This window comes from Coccomyxa subellipsoidea (genome assembly GCF_000258705.1).
Source record: "Coccomyxa subellipsoidea C-169, whole genome shotgun sequence".
NCBI lineage: Eukaryota > Viridiplantae > Chlorophyta > Trebouxiophyceae > Coccomyxaceae > Coccomyxa > Coccomyxa subellipsoidea.
Window position 1 is genome coordinate 408,952 of NW_005178022.1, and position 19,815 is coordinate 428,766.

At 51.7% G+C, this 19,815-nt stretch overlaps 5 protein-coding genes across 5 annotated transcripts; 3 read left to right on the forward strand and 2 right to left on the reverse strand.

The window, feature by feature from the left end:
• Positions 1–487: 487 nt before the first annotated feature.
• Positions 488–4,424, forward strand: COCSUDRAFT_83597 (hypothetical protein; the record flags this gene model as incomplete). Its single annotated transcript, XM_005643494.1, has 10 exons — positions 488–493; positions 765–1,042; positions 1,385–1,475; positions 1,651–1,710; positions 1,849–1,938; positions 2,187–2,342; positions 2,644–2,749; positions 3,173–3,396; positions 3,695–3,905; positions 4,228–4,424. 10 exons carry the CDS (start codon positions 488–490, stop codon positions 4,422–4,424), a joined length of 1,419 nt encoding a protein of 472 aa, XP_005643551.1.
• COCSUDRAFT_34411 (hypothetical protein) lies at positions 4,379–5,110 on the forward strand. Its single transcript, XM_005643358.1, has one exon. It carries the CDS (start codon positions 4,565–4,567, stop codon positions 4,802–4,804), a length of 240 nt encoding a protein of 79 aa, XP_005643415.1. The 5' UTR covers positions 4,379–4,564; the 3' UTR covers positions 4,805–5,110.
• Positions 5,111–5,864: 754 nt separating this feature from the next.
• On the reverse strand, positions 5,865–12,502 carry COCSUDRAFT_45025 (hypothetical protein; the record flags this gene model as incomplete). The annotated part of the gene is made up of 16 exons (XM_005643359.1): positions 5,865–6,005; positions 6,378–6,510; positions 6,806–6,871; positions 7,230–7,372; positions 7,667–7,810; positions 8,019–8,226; positions 8,478–8,663; positions 8,904–9,046; positions 9,220–9,390; positions 10,380–10,451; positions 10,625–10,790; positions 10,958–11,111; positions 11,248–11,413; positions 11,544–11,675; positions 11,727–11,933; positions 12,377–12,502. The coding sequence occupies 16 exons, from the start codon at positions 12,500–12,502 to the stop codon at positions 5,865–5,867; spliced, it is 2,358 nt and encodes a 785-aa protein (XP_005643416.1).
• A 1,505-nt stretch (positions 12,503–14,007) lies between these two features.
• COCSUDRAFT_59799 (hypothetical protein) lies at positions 14,008–14,630 on the reverse strand (the record flags this gene model as incomplete). Its single annotated transcript, XM_005643360.1, has 2 exons — positions 14,008–14,228; positions 14,597–14,630. 2 exons carry the CDS (start codon positions 14,628–14,630, stop codon positions 14,008–14,010), a joined length of 255 nt encoding a protein of 84 aa, XP_005643417.1.
• Positions 14,631–15,244: 614 nt separating this feature from the next.
• On the forward strand, positions 15,245–19,766 carry COCSUDRAFT_26089 (RUB1 conjugating enzyme). Its single transcript, XM_005643361.1, has 10 exons — positions 15,245–15,439; positions 15,784–15,862; positions 15,966–16,074; positions 16,215–16,293; positions 16,409–16,525; positions 16,755–17,998; positions 18,418–18,642; positions 19,052–19,242; positions 19,378–19,422; positions 19,571–19,766. Exons 1-6 carry the CDS (start codon positions 15,416–15,418, stop codon positions 16,893–16,895), a joined length of 549 nt encoding a protein of 182 aa, XP_005643418.1. The 5' UTR covers positions 15,245–15,415; the 3' UTR covers positions 16,896–17,998; positions 18,418–18,642; positions 19,052–19,242; positions 19,378–19,422; positions 19,571–19,766.
• The last annotated feature ends 49 nt before the right edge of the window (positions 19,767–19,815 follow it).

Sequence of the window (19,815 nt, forward strand, 5' to 3'; positions counted from 1 at the left end):
CTTTCGTCTCAATCACCGAGAGCATGCGCTTTGTTTCGAAAACGATCGTGCTTAAATTAATGTAGACATGCACTCAAGATGTTCTATATTTGATCCTTCATAGAACATTGAGTGCATGCGATTGCCTATCACTCTCAGTGGGAAGATTGTTGAGTTCAAGTCCGAATGTCTGATCGCGGGCAGGGCCCCAAGATTGGATGACATCTGCGTGCATGCTCCCTTCCTGGACATGTCAGACTGTGCAGAGGGTTTCTGGAAGTCCTCCTCTGCACAGCGCCTTCCTTGGCACTGCCCCATCACTGCTCAGGATTGCCACAGACCGTTTGAACAGAAGCTCATTGCCCGAGCCAGAGCACCAGGCAAGACACTCTCGAACAACTGTAGATCAACTATCGACGTTTTAACATCTTTCAACACAGGAACAATCGTACTTGTATGCTCTTTGAATGCTGCATCCCAAGTGTCCTGTGTGCTGCAGGCAGCCAGTATGCCTGTGCACTGCCAAGCCACACGCTTAGAGGCCCCTCAAGTGGCGAAATACAGACAAACCGTTGAAAGGACGAGCAGTGGCATCGCTGCTACATCGGAGTCCCGATTGCATGTAACTTCCATTTCCCGCTCCCCACCCCGCTTCAAGCCTTTCATCCAATCAGCCAACCCCATGCCTGCCACACACATCACGAGCACTGCTTACCATCTATGCCAGGCCATTCCTTTTTTGTGCACGCGTGCTTAATTGAATGGACAATTGCTCTTCACTGCAGGCCGTGGCTGAACGTGCGCAGCTGTCAGAGGCATCCAGCAGCCTCAGGCAGCCAGCAGCATCCACCCCCAGCGGTGAGCAGAAGGGCAGGAAAGTGAGGGAGGACTATGCAGTGGTGGCATCAGCCGTCCTGCCGCCCGGCAGTGCTGCTGTCTCGCTGCCTCAAGCGGTGGCGGAGCTCTTCCCAGAGCATTTTCCCACGGCTACCAGTGCCAAAAGGGCCTGCCGCAGGGGAGAGATCCTGGTCGACGGCAGTGTCAGCAAGCTCAAGTACCAGAGGTGGATCTCAACAATGTGGCTTTCTGCCTGCCATGTGCGCTGCCATGCCATGCAGGGGAGTCTTGGTGATTACATGGATTTGACGATGAAAAATATACCATGCAAGACAGCTGAGTTTGCAATTATCCTATCAAGTGTGACTTGGCCAAGTGTGACCTGGTCAATGTCTGACGCGAGGAGTTCTTTCTAAACAGTGCTGCCTTGCCTGGTCGATGTGAGCATGATTTGGGCAGCACTGATGCCTGATATGATCTAATTTCCATCATTGATTGGGATTGCTCGGCCAGATACTGAGCAATATTGGAAAAGGCGGTGTCTGATGTGGTGCTGGTGTGGAAACAGGCTGGTGCTTGCCGGGCAGCGGCTGGAGTGGCAGCAGCGCGTGCAGGGAGGAGCACAGCTGCAGGCAGAGAGCGCACCCGCCATGCTGCAGGTGAAAAGACACCCGAGCGCGCATGAGTTCTTTGAAGCTTACAGCTGTGCTGATGTCTTGCAGACTGCGCTGCCATGACATGCCTACAGCATACAAGCAGCTCTTTGGTCAATCAAGAATATGATGCACCTCGGTGTAATTAAAAAGTAACAAAAAAAGACTCTGGTATCTGCAGGTCGTGTATGAAGACGAGCACATTGCGTGCGTGGTGAAACCGCCCGGCATGCCCACTCAGGTGCCTGACAAGCTTTGCCCCTTGAACAACATGACATGAGCGAGTTCGTTTGCTCACAGAGACTGCTACACGACCAAAAGCTGCTGCAGCCTACAATCTAACATTGGACATGTCTTAAGCAAGTGAAGTCAAGCGCAGGGCATGGGAGGCGTGAAAGACGTGGTGGGCTCTTTGGGCTACCTCCTCACGCCGTCCTCCAAAGTCGGATCCCTGTGGCGGCCCCAGCATGTAAGTGCCCTCTTCCCGTGTGCCTCAAATTGACAGATCACATCTTTCTTTGATCAGGGGATCAATGGGATGCCATTGACTGGCAGCCATCCAATTCGCTTGTTTTACGCTAATGGCCCACTTTTATCACTAAGTAGGGGTTTGGACCGATGACTGGCAGCTATAAATGGTGGTCATTGTGAATCAGAGTAGTGGTATTTATTATCTCTAATCAGGAGACCGAGAAGCCAGTTTTACATTTTCTGCAGGTTCACAGGCTGGATGCGCCGACGGGGGGCCTGCTGATGGTGGCCAAGACGCGGCCGGCCATCAAGAGCCTCAGTGCCGCCTTTGCGCAGCGCGAGGTCAAGAAGACATACATGGCCATCGTCGGCGCTCGCCTCGATGGCCGCGGCAGCATCGAGGTGACCAACCATTCTTTTCGCGTCTATTCTCTCTAATTGGATCTAGCTTTTGTTTGGAGAACATTGCTGATGTATTCTCAGCCTAAAATACTTGCGCATGCTCTCCACAGACCTTGCAATAAGTGCTAGGCAGATGAGCCAGCCTGCCCTTCAGCACACAAATCCCCTCAGCAGCAGGGCATGCAATAGCATCAACATGCAATAGCATCATGTGCTATGGTCGCAAGTCCAATGAATCTGTATGCGCAGCGAGTTCTTTGGAGATACTTTGCAAGACTGGAATTTGTGTGCGTGTGCGCAGTATGCGCTGGACGGGCGGGCGTGCCTGACTGAGTGGGTGGCGTTGGGCCACACGCGCTCGGCGCGCCACGGCTGGGTCACCACCGTCCACTTGCACCCACACACCGGTGCAAAGCCACTCGCATCTCAATTACACTGGGGGCTCCTGCCGTAGCCTCAGGCTGGCAGAAATGGTTGCGCAAAAAGTTGAAGCTCTGCAGGCTTCGTAATGACAGGGTGACCCACATCAAGAGTTCACATCTGTTTCTGGCAGCTGGTCTCCACTGGACTGTGCGCATTCTTGCCAAAATTTCGTAAGGGCGAGCCGTTCAGCGGGTGCCAGTCAAATAAAGGCAGATGTGTGACTGATCTTGGACATCAGATGCGCCTGTATAAGGGGTCAAAAGCCCAGCTGAGATTCTTACGATTGAACGACAAGGGGCGTCATGGCCTGGTTTAACAACTTAATTCCCAGGACTGTTTTGACACCCAATAGAAGTTCACAGATTCGGGAGAGGTCATAGCAAAGTGTTCCCTGCGTGCATATTTAGGCCGGCGGCACCAGCTGCGGCGACACATGGCGCTGATTGGGCACCCCATCGTCAACGACCGACGCTACACCTATGGTCACGCTGCCCAGGTGGGGCTCTGCCAGGGGCGCCGGCAGGCCAAAAGAACGGCTTCGGACAGCTGCGAAGATGACGACTCACTCTGTGATGTCACGCCCGATGCCGAGCAGTGCGCGGCAGAAGACTCTGTTGCCGGCAGGGCAGAGGTGCGGGCCCGTGATGCCTTATTTTCTTTTACATTACATTTCAATGCTCTTGTTGGTTGCCTGTCTAGTGCAGCATCGCAATGTCTCTGGTTTCATGGGCAGCTTGCAACGAGTATTGCCTCCTGCACTCACATTGGAATGGATATGGTGAATGTGCTTCAGTTGCCGGACGATGTCGATATTCTGACTTTTGCTTGACAATATGCATGGTCCCTCAAGGGCATCAAGGGACTTTGAAAACTTGGTGAAAAACATTTACCACCTCAGCAAGTCAGGCCCTTTCTTTGTCTGTGTGCAGGGGGATGATGAGGTGGAGGGAAACAGCGCAGCCATTGCTCTGGAGCGGTTCGGCAGGGCTCCAGCCGCAGAGCAGCCGGGCGGCAAGGACGCTGACGCACTGAGCGCTGCGACGGCGGTGCAGCGGCTGATGCTGGACAAGAGCGCCGGTCCCTCCAGCAGAGGGAACGCCGCCCTGCTGCCCCGGCCGACGCCGCCGCATGCGCTAGCAGGTAACCTCCTGTGTTGTCATGGCTAGGACAAAATGGTCCCAGGAGCTGATTGAACTACTAGATCGAGATTGGTTCGACCGGATTGCGAGTGCGGTTGTGGTGCCCATTCAGTATCAATGGTGTAAAATTATTGCTTTGCAGTGCAAGGTGCAGCATGGAGACTGCAACATCAGTGCCCTACAAGGAATTTTGCAGACTGGCATGCTTGATTTCGGCTTGTCATCTGGGGGTCTTATTGCCTGACAGGTGTCCTTGCTCATCTGCTCGGCATGTCTTGAGTGTGCAGTTCGGCTGAGAGGTCGAATCTGTGTTGCAACCGCAGGCTCACACAGAGTGGCGGGCAGCGTCGGGCTTGACAGTGAAGGCGAGGTGGACACGTCTGAGTTGTGCCTGTGGGCTGTGGGCATCTCACTGACCCATCCCGCCACTGGCGAGCTGATGAGTTTCAACATTGATGAGCCGCCGCTCTTTGAGGCGGTGCGCGCTGCAGAGTTTGAGACCTGGCGCAGCAGCTCCTAGCTCTGTGATCTTGAGTGAGAGCTTGCGATGATGGCAGTGTACTTTTTGTTGAATACTTGTTGTACCGTACTGGAATAATTAGAAATGATCTCTTCAGCTCTGTGCAAATTTACAACCGCACCCCAATAAGATACGTTGTCATGTTCCTGCTAGGAATCGTCATTGTGATTGTACCACATTTTGCTTCTCAGGCAGCTCCAAATGTCAACAATGCGGTTGGATGGATACACTCGTGGTTTATGGCCTGCTCAGCGCACATAAGAGAGTCTCTGAGAGCGATGCTTGCATCCGGTTCTGAGTGTTGCTATTACACGGATGATCACTCGTACAGCGCTGAGGTCTTGAGAGACAATCTTGAATTAGCATGCAAGTTTCTATAAGGACAAATCTGTGAAATGCCAATGTTTCTTAGGGGTCCACAGAATATGTCATTTAAGCATGCCTAGATGATTTGGTATGACCAGGAGTGTCCGGTGCTCTCTAATTTGCTTGCATTTAAGTTTGCTTGTGCACATCAATTTGAACGCACTTGTCCCTCTAAGTTCATCATGCGCAGAGCACTGCATGTAGATGTCTTGAGTAGCAAAGGCCATAGCATAGGACCTGACGTTGCACTGGTGGTCACATCTACTTGAGCCTGCCAAAACAAAGTTGTGTCGTGTACAACTGTAATTCCTGGAATTACCAGAGTGCATCGATATAAGGGCACCAAGCCCACAGAATGAGAAAAAACAAGATGGTGCCTCAGAGGAACCTCCTGACAATGAGAGCACCTTATATGGTATGTCTTGAGCAGGACGCTGGATGTTGGAGCAACACCGCTAGCACGGCCTCTTGTGTGCGCCAAGGCTTAGGCGCAAGCGACAAAGATGCAACAGCTAGCAGAACATTGCCAATTTTGCAGTACACAAAAAGGAAGCATAAAGAAGAAAAGCAGCTGGCCTGCAAGCCAGTACTGCCATCAGGGTCACTAGGATCTGGACGACTCTGCCGATTGCAGGCAGCATGCAAAGGGGGCGCCGGCAGCTGCACGTCAATATGGAGCCCGCCCTGTAATGCCTCACCAAGTTTATCGTTCAGGTCCAACAGGGCTCTGTTGGGGGCACATTCCAGGAGGCCTGCGCCCTGCTATAGATAATATCTATTATATAATGATAATATGCCCTAGCCTCACCCTCGCCTGACGCTGTCGGGGTCTACAGTGCCCCGGTCAGCACCCCTACACCGCACTAGCTCGGCTGTCGGTGCAACTCCCCAACACAGCTATTTCTGCTGTCTTGATCTCTCACATCTGAGAGGAAGCTGATGGGAGCGCATGCAACGGGGCTGCGCAGCGCGGCTTGCGGTGCAACACCCCACTAAGATATCTTTGTTGCACTAATCTCTGAGAATTTAGAGAATCCTGACGGGCTGCGAATGCAAAGGGACTTCAAAGCGCGGCTAGCGTTCGAGGCCGGCGGAGTCCATCATGAGGGCGTGGCGCATGTACTCCTGCTTGAGCGCCTGCGAGTGCGAAACCGCGCTCTGCTGCGCCGCCGCTGCCCGCAGCGTGTACGAAGGCGTCGGCCCCGGGTAGCTCACCTGCTGCTGGGTACAAAGTGTGTATCATCAATGTTGCTCTCCAAGCTAAGGAGGATTCGGCAGACACTCTTTGTCTCAGGACCAGAGCTGCTCTCTTCAAAGATACAAGAGAAGTCTTCCTCTCAAGACCGGACTCATATTCTCCTCAAGAAGAAGACACCAAGGTGTTTTCTGGATCTTGATGAGCTGGAAGTAGGAAACATGGGCCAGCATGACGCATGCAGTCAAACAGGAATATAAATATCTGAGGTCAGCTGGTGTGCTACTTGTTCAGGAAATAAGCAACAAATGCCCTCATCGGAGGCATGAGACATTCTAAAGGAAAGCAAATCTCTGAATATCCTGGCAAACAGCTGCGGCATGGCGGCTGACCTTCTTGGGGGAGTTGGGCGCAAGGAGGCTGCCCCTGGACAGCCCGCTGCCCTCGATTTCCTGCTGCATCGGCGGCGCGCTGGCGTCCACATGCGCCGCACGCCCCAGACCTTCTGTCTCTGATACGTCACCCCTGCATAATACCACGCTAGCGACATCACCAGCCATCAATTTGTAACACATGCACACGCGACGCCGAATCCACACATGTGACTGGAGGCTGTCTGGGAGTCCCCAGCCAGCTTTGGCCCTCGCCTGGCATCGACTGCTGCTGGCTCTATATCTCTGTTTGCATTGCAATGCCACCACTGTTCAAACCCCGGTGTTGTGGCATGCATCTGCCATGCGCGCAGGCACCCTGACAAAGCCAAGGCAGAGCACTGCTGGCAGACAGCATGCATGTGAGGATGTAGTCTCTGCGCACACACCTCTGTGAGGATTTGTAGTCCAGCGGAGGGAACTCCTTATGGCTGCGCATGGTGCAGCCGCAACACCTGCACATATAACATTCCTCAGCAAGCCGCCATAATTGCTCCTATTCACTGTGCCAACGGGGAAGGCTCTCTGGTGTCGACATCCTCATGGCCTGGCTGTGAATTGGGGATGATCTTCTTGTTGATAGGCTTCCTCTTCAAATTGACTGCTGTCCCACACTTTCTAAACGAAAGAATGCTGCCTTCAAAGAATTGATGCATCGCAACGCCCTCCTCCACATTGCATCAAGCCTGCAAACTTGGCTCATGGGGAAAGGGCTTCTTGATATCCACGCTGCCAACATCACAAACCCTCAAAGCATCAGGCTGAGAGAGATACAGTGGCAGGAAAGAGGTGCAGGAAATGAAGGCAACTCACGCTCTGGGAGGCAGCTGGTCGAGGGCGCTGATGTAGATGAAGAGAAAGATAAGTAGAATGATGGAGATTGATCCCGAGGCAAACATGCTGACCCACAGGTTCCCAAACATGTTCACGCCGCTGCAGCACATGAAGGTTTTGGCCTGCATTCACAACATTGCATATCAGAAGCCGATCAGATGAGCATTTGAAGATCAAGTGCCGGTGTGCAACCGAGTGCATTCTGTTGACACTTCATCTAGCACCCATTGGAAGGGAACCCCTATTGCATGCTCAGCCAGTGGGCAGTCTATTTTGCAAGAGATGCATATCTGTTCGCATGAGGAGACATTTAGCCCTTTTCCTCGCACAACAGCAGGTGTCCATACCGACATGGCATCTGTCGACCTACTAGTGGTTCACCTTTTCCTGAAGGGAAGAACAGACAGGGCAACCACCTTGATGTAGAGCGGGTGGATGGTCTCATAGGCGGCCAGGCTTTCAGAGTCAGTCAGCCGCTTGGTGATGTTGTTGGAGATGCCATACACGCCATCCACCACCGACAGCATCTTGGTCCGCAGTGTATATGTTCCCGTAATCTCCTGCAGATATTATGACCCAGTTTCCATCACAAACCCAGTTCTACACAAATCATGTATGGCATCGCAGGCTTCTGCCGAGTCAGTAACATGCAGCATGCTCTGTCCTCTGAAGTCATTATTCAGGCTACAGTACAATTCTCACGAGGCAGAAGACACAGTTGCTATGACCTCATGACTGAGAACATGACAGTAGGTGAGGGGGCGCCACCTGTACGGCCTGGTCTCGGGTGGAGTTGACTGTGGCAAACACATCGTCCAGGTTCACGCCAGCCACGCTGTTCAATATCTCCTTCACCCCTCCGCCCTGGTTGTAGAAGTAGTAATTCGCGAGCGCGATGGACTTGTTCAGCGTGGCTGGATCATTGCCCATGAGGTCCGGCAGGCGCCCAATGATGTAGGGCTCTGCATTTGTGCACCTGCAATTTTGGGCAAGTACTCATCACTGAAGAATGTCAGATAACAAGTGTCCTCTACTCACGCCCACTTCGATGTAAGCATGGTGGGCCTTGTCATCCTCAGCCCTTTGTACTTGCACTGGCGCGCTGCATTTCTTGTCTACCATCAATTTCCTCTATTGGGCACCACACAGCGGTACAATATAATCAATGCAAGGTATTGGTTTTGACGCATGGCAGGGCATAGGGAAGGGGCAGGGGTGAGTGCGCACCCGTCATTCCCAATAGAGGCAATCAAGAAGAAGATGACGGCGATGATGCTGTAGACCACTGTCAGGATTAGCAGCACGAGCGTGAAGAAGCTGGCCGCGAACTGGCAGTTTGTCAGCACTGCAAAAATGATGCCCAGGCAGACAGCGATGGCCAGTGCGAAGTAGGTATACTCCGCTGCCTGCCGACTGCATGCATGCCAGAATCCATGGTCAATAGTGGTCCAAGAAACATGCATGCATGCATGGAATGCAGGATGCTATAGGCCGTAGGGGCACGTCACAGCATCTTGCCCAACAGCTTGAGGTTAAGCTATAGAGGGGTTGTAATGGCGATGCCCATTCTTTTTGCTCGTGGGGCAAAGGCATGACTCAACAGGTCTGCATTGGGCTGTGTGCGCGCAATAGACAGGAGGTTTATTGGCGCACTAGCGGTCATATTTCCGCACTAGTGGCTCGTAGTCTGACCGGTAGGTGGTGATCTTGTCCACTGTCTTGTTGTGCAGGTCATCGGCCTTGCTTGTGAAGCTGTCTATATTTGAGTTCACTGTGTCCCTTGCACCGCTAATGGCCTGCAACCACAAGAAAAATGTCAGCACATCAGCAATGAGCACTTGTTCTGATGCTTGGGGCAAAGTACCCTTTGGAGGTCCGTACAAGATTCACAAGCAGGGCCCAGCTCTCACATACCGTCAAATGGGCATAAAAAAGATGCATGCAATGCAGCTGCAAGGGGAAGCATCACCTGCAAGATGTCGGTGTCTATGGACGTCAGGCTGTTCTCCAGATCAGTGAAGATACTTGTCGGCAGAGCATTGTAGGCATTGACAGCTGGCGTCAGAGCAGTGATGTAATTGCTTATATTAGGTACCGAGCTGACGCTATCGGTCACGCTGGTCAGCGTGGCTTGCAAAGTCTGCACACAGAAGAGCACTTGTGTCAGATCTGCATAGCAGCACTGTTGCAGCTATCCCCTTTGTTGTGTATGTTAAATTCAAACAGACTGGCCACTCGGTCCATGCCCCAGCATTCTCAGCAGCACGCAATTAAATGGCTGCAGCTTACAGGCCTTCTACAGCAGGCTGCTATAGTCTTCCATGTGAGTCCTTGCTTTGAGTCTCTCTTCTGCAAAGGAACTGCATTGCAGCAGATGTGAAGGGTCGGAATTGTAGCTCACCGCATTGCTTGGGAGGGAGCTGAGAGCGCTGGATGTGGCCTGCAGGGAATTAATTGTGGTCCCATAAGAGGAGCTGGGAGTGGTGTCAAATACTGAGAAGCCTGACTGAATGCTTGCCAGGTCAGACCTGGCCACGTTGCATGCGTTCTGCATGCTAGTGTAATCAGTCGGATCCCCTGTGGTGCTGAAAGTCTGGTAAGCTGCGTTACAGCTGTCCACGTCACCTGAGTGCACATGACAAGCTTCACAAACCTGTTCTCACTTGTGTCAGCGGGCACTAAAGACTCCTAAATACTCTCTATTGTACCCCTGCTTGTGCTGCGCTGAAACGTCAGCAATACATATTTGACGTTCAGAAGAGGTGCACCACAAAGGAGTGCACAACACAAATAAGTGCAGGCAAAAACAAGACCGAGGCAACTGTAATATTACCGCTGTAGGTGTCGGTGAGAGACTTCAGCAAATTCAGCGGGGCATTCGCTCCCCCCGGTCCATCGGGATCACTAAAATTGCTCAGCTGAGCCTGCAATTAGTAACAACGCTTAGAAATCTGCCATGCATCCACACCGCTCACTCCTCAGAGGATTTGAAGAAACACAACATTTGTTAGAAGCATAGAGGAAAAAGTGTCATGCCTGAGAGTCTGTCAGCGCAGTAGTGATGGAGCTTGAGAAGGGCTGGCTGTCAATCTGAGATGCTGCCTGTGTCAAAGATGCTGCTAGTAGCACCGGGTCATCTGTGCCATTGACGAGCACGCCGTCCAGTGTCTGCTGCGCATCCTGCAGCTGACTGTAGGCATCCTGCAATGAACACATCACCCTTAGTCATGACATGCGCCTATAGGCACACTGCAAAGAACACATCACCCTTAGTTATGGCATGCAGCAGCAAATGGAACTCAAAGGATCCCCACACACAAAAGCTGAGCTTGCAGAGGGACGAGTACGGTATATTGGATGAGCAAAGGTCCTACATTGATGTCTGCGGGCAGCACAACCACAGTGCTGTTGATGTCCTGCAGGCGAGTCAGCAGGCTAGTCATGCAGGGCCTGGCAGCTGTGTAGTTGTCATATGCAGCTATGAGGGTGGCGCTGAGAGCCGGCAATGTGATGCTGAGATTGCTGCCCACCCCAGAGAGCCTGCAAGGCCAATCTTTATTGAAAGTATGGCCGTCAAGAGGCTCCTGTGTTTGATGGGATGTATTGACCATGCCATTCAGTGACAGGGTGAGATATCCTCTCTTGCAAAGGGACAGCACAAGTAGCATCTGCAACACAAGGAAAGATGCAGTAGAGTGGGTGCGCACGCTGTTATGCCGGACTGGATGTCGCTCATTGTGGACAGATCTGCAGATTTGACTGAGTAGAGATCTGTCAGAGCGGTTCTGAGACCTCCGATGCGGCCTGATTTGGATGTGGCACCCCCGTTCAAGGGGAGACTCAAAGCCGTCAGAGCCAAGCCTGCATGCAGCACTTATGTCGAACTGCCACTGAAAGGGAACACCAACTACCCTACAACGTCTCTTCTTAATTTCAGAGGCACTTGAGAATGCATACTGACAATTGATGAAACGCTGAAATGTTGGTGTATGCTTACCTAGAGCTAAAACATTGGCGTTGGTGCTTCCCCCAGCAGGGAATGATGCAGGCAGGTCATTGACAGCCGTGATGAAATCATCGACCTGCGTGGAGTAATTTGCAAGGAATGACGGGGATGCGGTTATGGTGCCACTGTAACCCTGAAACTCCGGTACTTCTTGCCCCTGCAACAACAGAGGCACGCAGTTTGCCTTGACGTTTGAAAAAAGCTCAGCTTATGCACCAAGCAGACAGTATTGAGGATTGTATCCACCCAGGATTTTTCTTGAAACACAGGGGCACGTTCGTGCTTACCAGCAGAGTGCTGACATCAGAAGACAGCGCTGAGATGCTGGGCTGCAGCTTGTTGTCAATCTCATCCCTTATAGAGTCCAGGTAGGAGAGAGCCGTGGCTGGATTCAGGCTCCCAATTGAGCGCGCCACGCACTGCATGCATTGCACAATACTGAGTGCTCCATAGCTGCCTGACGCCCATACCTGATGCAAGCAGAGCGCCTGAGATTGATCACCCATTGCATGCATTGCAAGTGTGAAGAATGTGGGAGGCACCGTGATGCCTGCACTGATGTCTGTGACATTGACATCCACCCTCAGAATGGTCTGCACTTCGTCCAGCAGGCCATTCACAGAGCTCACATCCCCCAAGACGCCATACACCTGATCAAACACGCTGTTCATGTACCCCTGCGCAGCAGCAAGTAAACATTTCAAGCGAATAACAGCAATCTCAGCAGATTGAACCTGCGGTAAGCGGGACGCCTATCGGTCTCAGTCCCTCTAACAGGGGCCATGCTTTCTAGAACAGCTGCAGTGGGCGGGGCACTTTGCTTCTCAACAAGGCACATGCTCCCAAGCATGGCTTCAAAACCGCGCAGTCTCGGATTGCACTGCAGGGTTCATTGATGCCTTTGATTGCGCTTGATATACTTCTTATTACACGCTGTTCCAGCCACAGGCAAGGTGCGGCTGCAGACAAGCTGCACTGAAGGCTGCCAGATCTTTTTTATCCATTGGACGGGCCAGATCCAAGCAAGACCCAATCAAGGGTGGGCACGCTGCTCAGTGTTTGAACCGCCCCCCGCCAGCCGGACTCAATATGTTCAGGTGAAAGAGGTTGGGCAGCCGACCTGTGTGGAGTCGATTACACTGAGGCCGCTGTCCACAAGATTGGGGTCCACTTTGCTCATGCCATATGCGCACGATGCAGCCACCCCCAGGCTGAGCAGGGTGATGATTGTCTTGAGCACAGTCATCCGGCTGCTGCCCAGGACCTCGTCTGGGAATGGGTTTGGCGTCACGCAGCACCATCGGCAGCAACACACACAACACAGCCTCACAATGCGCCTGCACAAACCGAAACCACACTCTGTGAGTCCCAATCCTCCATTACCCCTCTCTCCCTGTCGTGCAGGGATTGATTTGGAGTCCCCTGTGTCATGAACGTCTAATGTGCATGTGTGCACGAATCAATCAAGAGATGCAGAGAGACACCCTTGCTGGCAGCCCTGAGCCAGGGAAATTCTGCACTTTATGGTCATTGCATGGCTTGCGGGGAAGGTGCAGGGAGCGCTGCTCAGGCAGGAGGGGCTGCCAAAGCGACATGGCACATGCTGTGTCACAAGCAAAGGAGGAATACCAGAGAAGGAAGATAATGAGGAGGACGACAGCGAGGCATGCTAGCACTCCTGTGGGGAGAGCTCTCTGCTGCACCGGTCCCCTGTAATAGCTGCTGTGCACGTTGAGTTCTTCAGGCTTGAACTGAGCACTGCTGGCAGGCGTGCCGAAGAAGGCAACCCCCTGCAAATGACAAGTCAGGCATGCTGTGAGCTACAGCCAGAAGTCCTTAAATGGATTACGAGGTGAAACATTTTCAGGCCTGGCATAATAATAACGAAGTTATTTCCTAGAAATACAGGGACGATTCATGGTCTTCAAAGTCTACGAGAAGTCAGTGAAGGTCTTTGAGAGTAGATGATCTATATTAGGAAAGCCGCGTGAACGAGCAGACTGTAGTCATTGGCCCTTCCCAAACAGTAGGACACGGCCATTTCAGTCAATGAAGGTCTTCAAAGAAACACATATCATCCTTCAGTGCCAATTCCTCTCCTCATCTTGTACTGTTGAACTGAGGCTGGGCTGACAAAGAAGGCCTCGTTGAAGCTGATTAGCTTACAACACTCTGAAATAGAGGACGAAAAGGCAACTGCGTTAAAGTACGTGCAATTTCACCTTCCAGTCCGCTTTGACGCAGACAGAGTTGTTTCCATTGGTTGACTGCGCCTGGGCGAAGCCAGCAAACAGAGCTGCCAGGATGGCAATGAGGACGAGTATTGTGTATCTGTCTTTGTCTCGTGACATTCTGACAAGCGTACAGCGCGGCTTCCACCAGCTTCAGTATTACTATTACAACTCTCAATCATGCTAGCTCTCTCCAGGGCCCAGCCTCTACCGTAATCTTGTTCATGAAGGTGCTATTTATAACAAGTCATGCAGTATCCACGACACAAGAAAGTGTCGGAGATGAAACGGATCGAACCAAGGAATTGGGACAACTCCTCGATTTCATTTACAACGTTGCGCTGGCATTCTTCATAGTCAATATCTCTGAAAGGGTTTTTCCCCAGGGGTGATGCACCCAGCCCTCTCATGCCTTCTTCCCATGCTCGGTTTGGACCATACCCAAGCCCATGCATCAAGCACAATGCTACAGGGATGCACGATTGCCAAGAGCCTAAGGTCACGAGCACATGCTCCAAAATTAGTAGTCAGCTGCAGGGCTGTCCTGCAGGGCAAGACGGCTGGCCACCATGCCAGCCTGTTGAGCGCGCCACGCCAGCGCGCCGCGCACTGGTCGCCAGCTGCCGGCTAGCCTGTAGGGCAGCGCTGGCAAAGCTGTCACAACAGTTGCAATGGCCATGCTCAGCTGAGGGAATTCCTGCTCCACACACATTTGCCGTGCGAACAGCGACGGGTCACACCCTGCACGACAAGACACACCTGTCAACTCGAAAATCCGGATCCCACAGGTACAAACAGACCGGAATGCCAAGGAAACATGTCACAAGCAACAACCGCATGAAGGTGTGCCACCTGAAGTGTGAATGTGAGTCTGTGCTTGTGCAAGTGAGTGCAAGGAGCGCCCCAGTATGTGGCTTTAGGCTGGGCACTTCATAATAGCATGGAGGCGGTGTGCAGCCTGCATGATGAAGGAAATTGCTGCAGCACAGTATATCATCGGAAGACCCAGGTCACAAGGACGTGCAGTACATTGCAAAATCCAGTCATTGACACTTCTGAATGTTTATGCAGGGGCCGCACCTCAGATGCCAAGCTACATTACTACCCACTGTCATCCAACGCCCCGAGTGTGAGGGTGCACATGAGGGCTGATCAGGGCCTTTCAGAACTGTGAAAACCTACGTCAGCCGGAGTATTGAACAATATGGCGTATGCAGACAACAAACAGCCAAACACACGGTTGTCACAGAAGGTTTGGTCACATATTAGGAGTACATTACTGTGCGACAGGAACGTAAGGGAATGGCGGCTCAGATCGGTGGGTCAACATGCAATTCCGTCCCAGGCGCAGTGCGCTGGCAAAATTGCTGTCAGATAAGATCAAGTAAACCATCATAGCCACATCCCAAAGCAAGCAAGTGGTGGGTCAACACCAAGGGAATTCGATTTCTTTAACGCTCACCTTCAAAAATCATCATTCTGGGTATCTTTTTCAAGGGCCAACGGAGTGTTGTCTGCCCGACAATCAGATCTGATCTGAATGATCGACCCTCCAGACTCACAGCTTGTCTAAGGCTGTCTTGCACACTGGTCAGTTTGAAGAGTGCATGAAGCATGATTTCCATCTCTCAGAAGTGGAGTTGCCTTTTCGAACTTTCTCTTTCAGAAGTGAATGAGGGAGACAGCATATATATACGCTCTAGCTGGCGGAGCCGAGGCGTCTTGCACGTCTTGCTCTCTTAACATTACATCGCACTCAAACTGCAAAATGGTGCGTGTTGCGATCGGTATTCTGATCATCTGATTGTTTGATGCGTTCTCTAAACTTCTGATGTTGACGTTGTAGCATTCCAGCTGTATCCTTGTATTCTGGCGAGTGCATTCTTTGAAGATCTGCAGAAGAAACGCCCAGCAGCAGGCGAGGAACAATGATCAAACTCTTCTCCGTGAAGGTGAGTAATACTGAAGCTTTCAGCCATCTCACATCTGTCGGTGCTATTGGGGAAGAACCGAACACCTGTGCACCTGAGGTGTGTACAGGATCTCACTCTTTCTTCTGGAAGCCGAGCCATTGTCGCATTCATTTTTTAACAGCAAACTTTTTTGTAGCTTATTCTTCGCTCAGATGTTTGTGATGCTGCAAGAAAAGCTCATCTTTCCAGGAAGACCCGAGGTCTACTCTCTTGAAGAGACGCAAGTGGTGGCTGAAGAGCTGGCATAGTCTCTGCAGACAGACTCTTGCAAGCTTAGAGTCCTACCACTGGCCATGTCTAACCGGTAATGTCGTGGATCGCAGGAGAAGCAGAAGAAGGAAGCTGCTGCAGCCAATGGAAAGGGCGTAAAGCAGAGTGCAGGAGAACTCAGATTACAGAAAGGTCCAGCCCTTTTCTAGCTGGAACACTGGTCTGCACAGGGCAGTTGTCATTGCTACACCACACTCTATGACCCATCGAGCTGAAGATTCTGACTGCTGTGCAGATATCTCAGAGCTCAACTTGCAAAAAGGGATGAGCATCAAGTTCCCAGAGGGAAAGGACAAGCTGCTGCACTTTGAGATCACCATGAAGCCAGATGAGGGCATCTATATGTAAGCGTTGCATTGCCCAGCATGGCTTTCATATGTCAACTCTCCAGCTGGGGTGATGTGTTGATGATTGATGCATGTAGATGTATGGAACATGCATCATCATCTTCAAGAGAAGATGATGACCTTGGCATGGTGCGCAGGGGAGGAACCTTCACATTTGACTTTGTCATTGCAACCTCCTACCCCCACGACGCCCCAAAAGTAAAGTGCAAAACAAAGGTACAGTTGGAAACACCTCGATCCAACACATGCGTTGTCAGAAATATTGCTTTTAGACTGGAATGGCGTTGGCCAGTACAACAAGGCATGCGCTAATTGGAGTTTCACTGTGCAGGTGTTCCACCCCAACATTGATCTTGAAGGCAATGTGTGTCTAAACATCTTGCGGGAAGACTGGAAGCCAGTTCTGTCCATCAACTCTGTCATCTATGGCCTGCAATTCCTCTTCCTGGTGAGCTGTCCTGGCAAATCCATCTGTCTAACATCTTGCTGATACATGATTCACTGTCTCTGGTGTTACTATGCTGGGATGTTCCTGTACATGTCTCCTCGAGTCTGCATCTCTGGCTGCGCCTTCATGTAGCAGTCTTAGTGGCATGTAGAGGGACACTTCATTAATTGAATTGGCCCATGAGAGGTCTAGAGTGCTTTTGACTGAGTGTCTGGGCTGTGCTCTGCAGGATCCGAACCCAGAAGACCCCCTGAACAAGGAGGCAGCCGAGTTGCAAAAGAGCAATCCTCGCCAGTTTGAGGCAAACGTGCAGGCCTCGATCATGCGCGGACACCACATAAACGGCCACTGGTTCCCGCCCTGCAAGTGACAGGGATACATGCGAGCGCGCTTCAATTATTGCCCCAGATGACACCTGGCATGGCGCTGAATCACTCCTGGTCATTCCACATTGCTGGAAAAATTCTGAGGGGTCTGTGGCTGCAATGTATCAGTGCGCCCATACCACAGGCTCATGCTCCTGTGATCCTCCCATTTTTTTTTGAAGGCGGGGTGAGATTTGGCAGGGGAATGGCTCTGTCAGCGCTGTCTCGTGGGTGTGCTAGGAATCTCTCAGCCAAAGGCATTTCCTGGAGTGGAGTCCTGGAGTGGAGCCAAAGGTCCATACTTGTGAACGAGCAGACTTGAGAGCTGCTGGATAGTGTGTATACAATTGTATTATATACCAGTGAGTGCAACAGCTTCTTGCTTCAAGCAGCTTGGAGTGTAGGCAAAAGTTTGGAGCCTGCAGGCAGCTGACTTTTTGGAGTGTGCACACGTGGGTAAAATAGAATTTTGGTTGCCCATCTGGGGCCAAGGCTTCCAGGAAAGCTTCTATACCTGTTTGCTGGCAAGACTTAGGAAGACACCCAAGCAACTGAGTTGCTTAAGTATGCTGTAAACCCATCCTGATGCGGCCTTGTGAATTCTTCGAAGATACCTTACACATACGCCACATGCACAGGATGGAAGCAATGCATCCCTCTTTCTCTAGCGAACTGTCCACAGCTGTAGCATGGTCCACAGCATCTTCTGTGACTTGGCCACAGTTCCCCTTCTACATATTCAAGCAGACTTGTTTTGGTACATGAGTCCCTCAGAAGCCCGTCTTGCGAGGCTACAAGGGCAAATCACACATCTACACGTACATCATCCGGACCTGGCCTCACAATCAACTACCCAAGAAGGCTCTAGGAACAGTAACCCCAGCTCAATAGAGCCAAGAAAGCACCCTGTAATGCCGCAAATAATCAGCTGTAATTGAGCAAGCCCATAGCATTCCGCATGCTCTTGTTACTTCAGGGCAGCGAGCCGTGCGGTGAGGCTGTCTTCCTCATCCTGCACTGGCGCTGACACCTTCTGCTGCGCTGCCACCTTCTTTGCAGGCGCAGAGCCCATCTGGGCAGTGATGTCCACGCCAATCTCATCCAGCACCTGCATGTGCATTCGGGTGTCACACCTAATCCCTGCATAATAGAATGTGCGACATCCTTGCAGTCTTCAGGAAAATGAACGTGCACGCTGCTCGAGAGCTGCACTGCAACTGCGGCGCCAGAAACAACAGGATGATGCCCAGCTGACAGTCCCAAACAGCTGTTGTCAGCATTGTTTTATTGCCATGCTAAGGAGGCTTAGCAATGCACAGCCTTTCCTGAGCTGTACTGCGCGAGCGCGCAGGTATTCTGCAGATGGCCGACTAATATTTGGTGCAACAGTCTTCGCGTTCCCGCAGCATTGAGTGCTGTGTACAAGTCAAAAGGGCACATTCCAGCAGTGAAATTTCCCACATAGAGAGCAGAAGCCGGCTCAGGGCACTAGTGATCTGCACAATTTCCAGGCAAATGGGGCCTGACCTGGTTCATGAGGTCGCTGGTCTCTGCCTCGGTGTCTTCGTCATCCCAGATGCCGTCCAGGCTATCGTCCATCATCTCCTGCCCCATCTCCATCTTCGCATTCTCCTTCTGGAACTGCTGCATCGTCGCCGCGATCTTGGCCGGGTCGTTCGTCTTGCCCATGACCGCCATCGCCTCATTTGCTTTCGCCATCGACTCGCCCATTTTGGCTGTCACCGCGGCCGTCTGCGCAGCCATGCAGCCCACAATGAGCATCAAAGATATTTCTGATGTACTGCATTTATCATTTGAAGGTGGCATTGACAGAAGCTTGCTGCATTTGGCTAAGACCAGCAATCTCCTGTATTCCAGGGATGCTGCTGTAATGCTATGCAGACTCTCCGAGAAAGCTGCTGGGCACAAAATGGTGCATTTGACAGAGAGGGGACCGGCATTGCACTCCCCAGGAGCACTATTCCGCTTGAGGCATGCAGCAGAGCAGGATGTATATTGAATTTTTATCATGAACCATGGCTCGCCATGAGGATGATGCATGACAGGCGTGGCCATGTGCAGAACCAAAAATGCCACTAATAGAGCTGTTTTGTACTGCGGGTCAATACTGCAGGTAATCTGGACAAGTATGGTGGCGTACCCCTATGGAAGCCCTGACACCTCTGAGCTGCGCTGAGCTGGCGAGCACTTTGGTGCGTTGCCCCCGCAGCCTGACCAGGGATTTGGCCAGCACCCGCGCGCCCTTTTCATTGCCGTTCCTGGCCGCCTCTTTTATCTCCTTTATGAGCTTCTTCTCCTCCCGGTCAATGCCCAGCAGCTCGCGGTCCAAATCTGTGGCAGAGTGCAGGTGTTGACAGCGAGTGCAAGTTTTAAGTAGACGAATGGAAGCGGAGCGTTCGTCCCTTGTCACAGCATGCATGATCCAAATATTGCATAATCAAAAATAGCTACAGTAAGAAGCAATACCTCGCACGCCCCCAGTGATCTCCCTTTGTGACGCTCGTACTTGCTCTGCGAGTTCCAAAATTATAATCAGATAGATGCACATTAAATCTGAAGCCACTGAATATTTCAAGACACGAACTGTCCCTGATATCAATCAGGTCAGAGACTGGAATAAATTGATGCGCCGTGCCAACTTGGGAGAAAATGCACGCACCCTTCACTGTCGGCTTCTTCTGAAAGAGTTGCATCGTAAGATAATTGGAGATTTCAAATAGCCTACAAGAGCTTGATTTCTGCAGCGAAGCTAAGTACTAGGTGGAGCACATGCGGCGTAGGCAGGTGTGCTTCTCGCTCGAACCAGTACAAGATGGCTCTCCCTCCATCCTCGTCGATAACTTTGGAACCTGTAGTACTCCAATATGGTAGAATCGTCAATTTTTTTCCACCTTCCCCCAGCTT

Coding starts and splice junctions, on each gene's coding strand:
- COCSUDRAFT_34411 (XM_005643358.1), top strand. CDS start 4,565: ATGTTCCTGCTAGGAATCGTCATTGTGATTGTACCACATTTTGCTTCT.
- COCSUDRAFT_26089 (XM_005643361.1), top strand. CDS start 15,416: ATGATCAAACTCTTCTCCGTGAAG. Junction 16,294..16,408: donor AAGTAAAGTGCAAAACAAAG/GTACAGTTGGAA, acceptor TTCACTGTGCAG/GTGTTCCACCCCAACATTGA. Junction 16,526..16,754: donor GCCTGCAATTCCTCTTCCTG/GTGAGCTGTCCT, acceptor TGTGCTCTGCAG/GATCCGAACCCAGAAGACCC.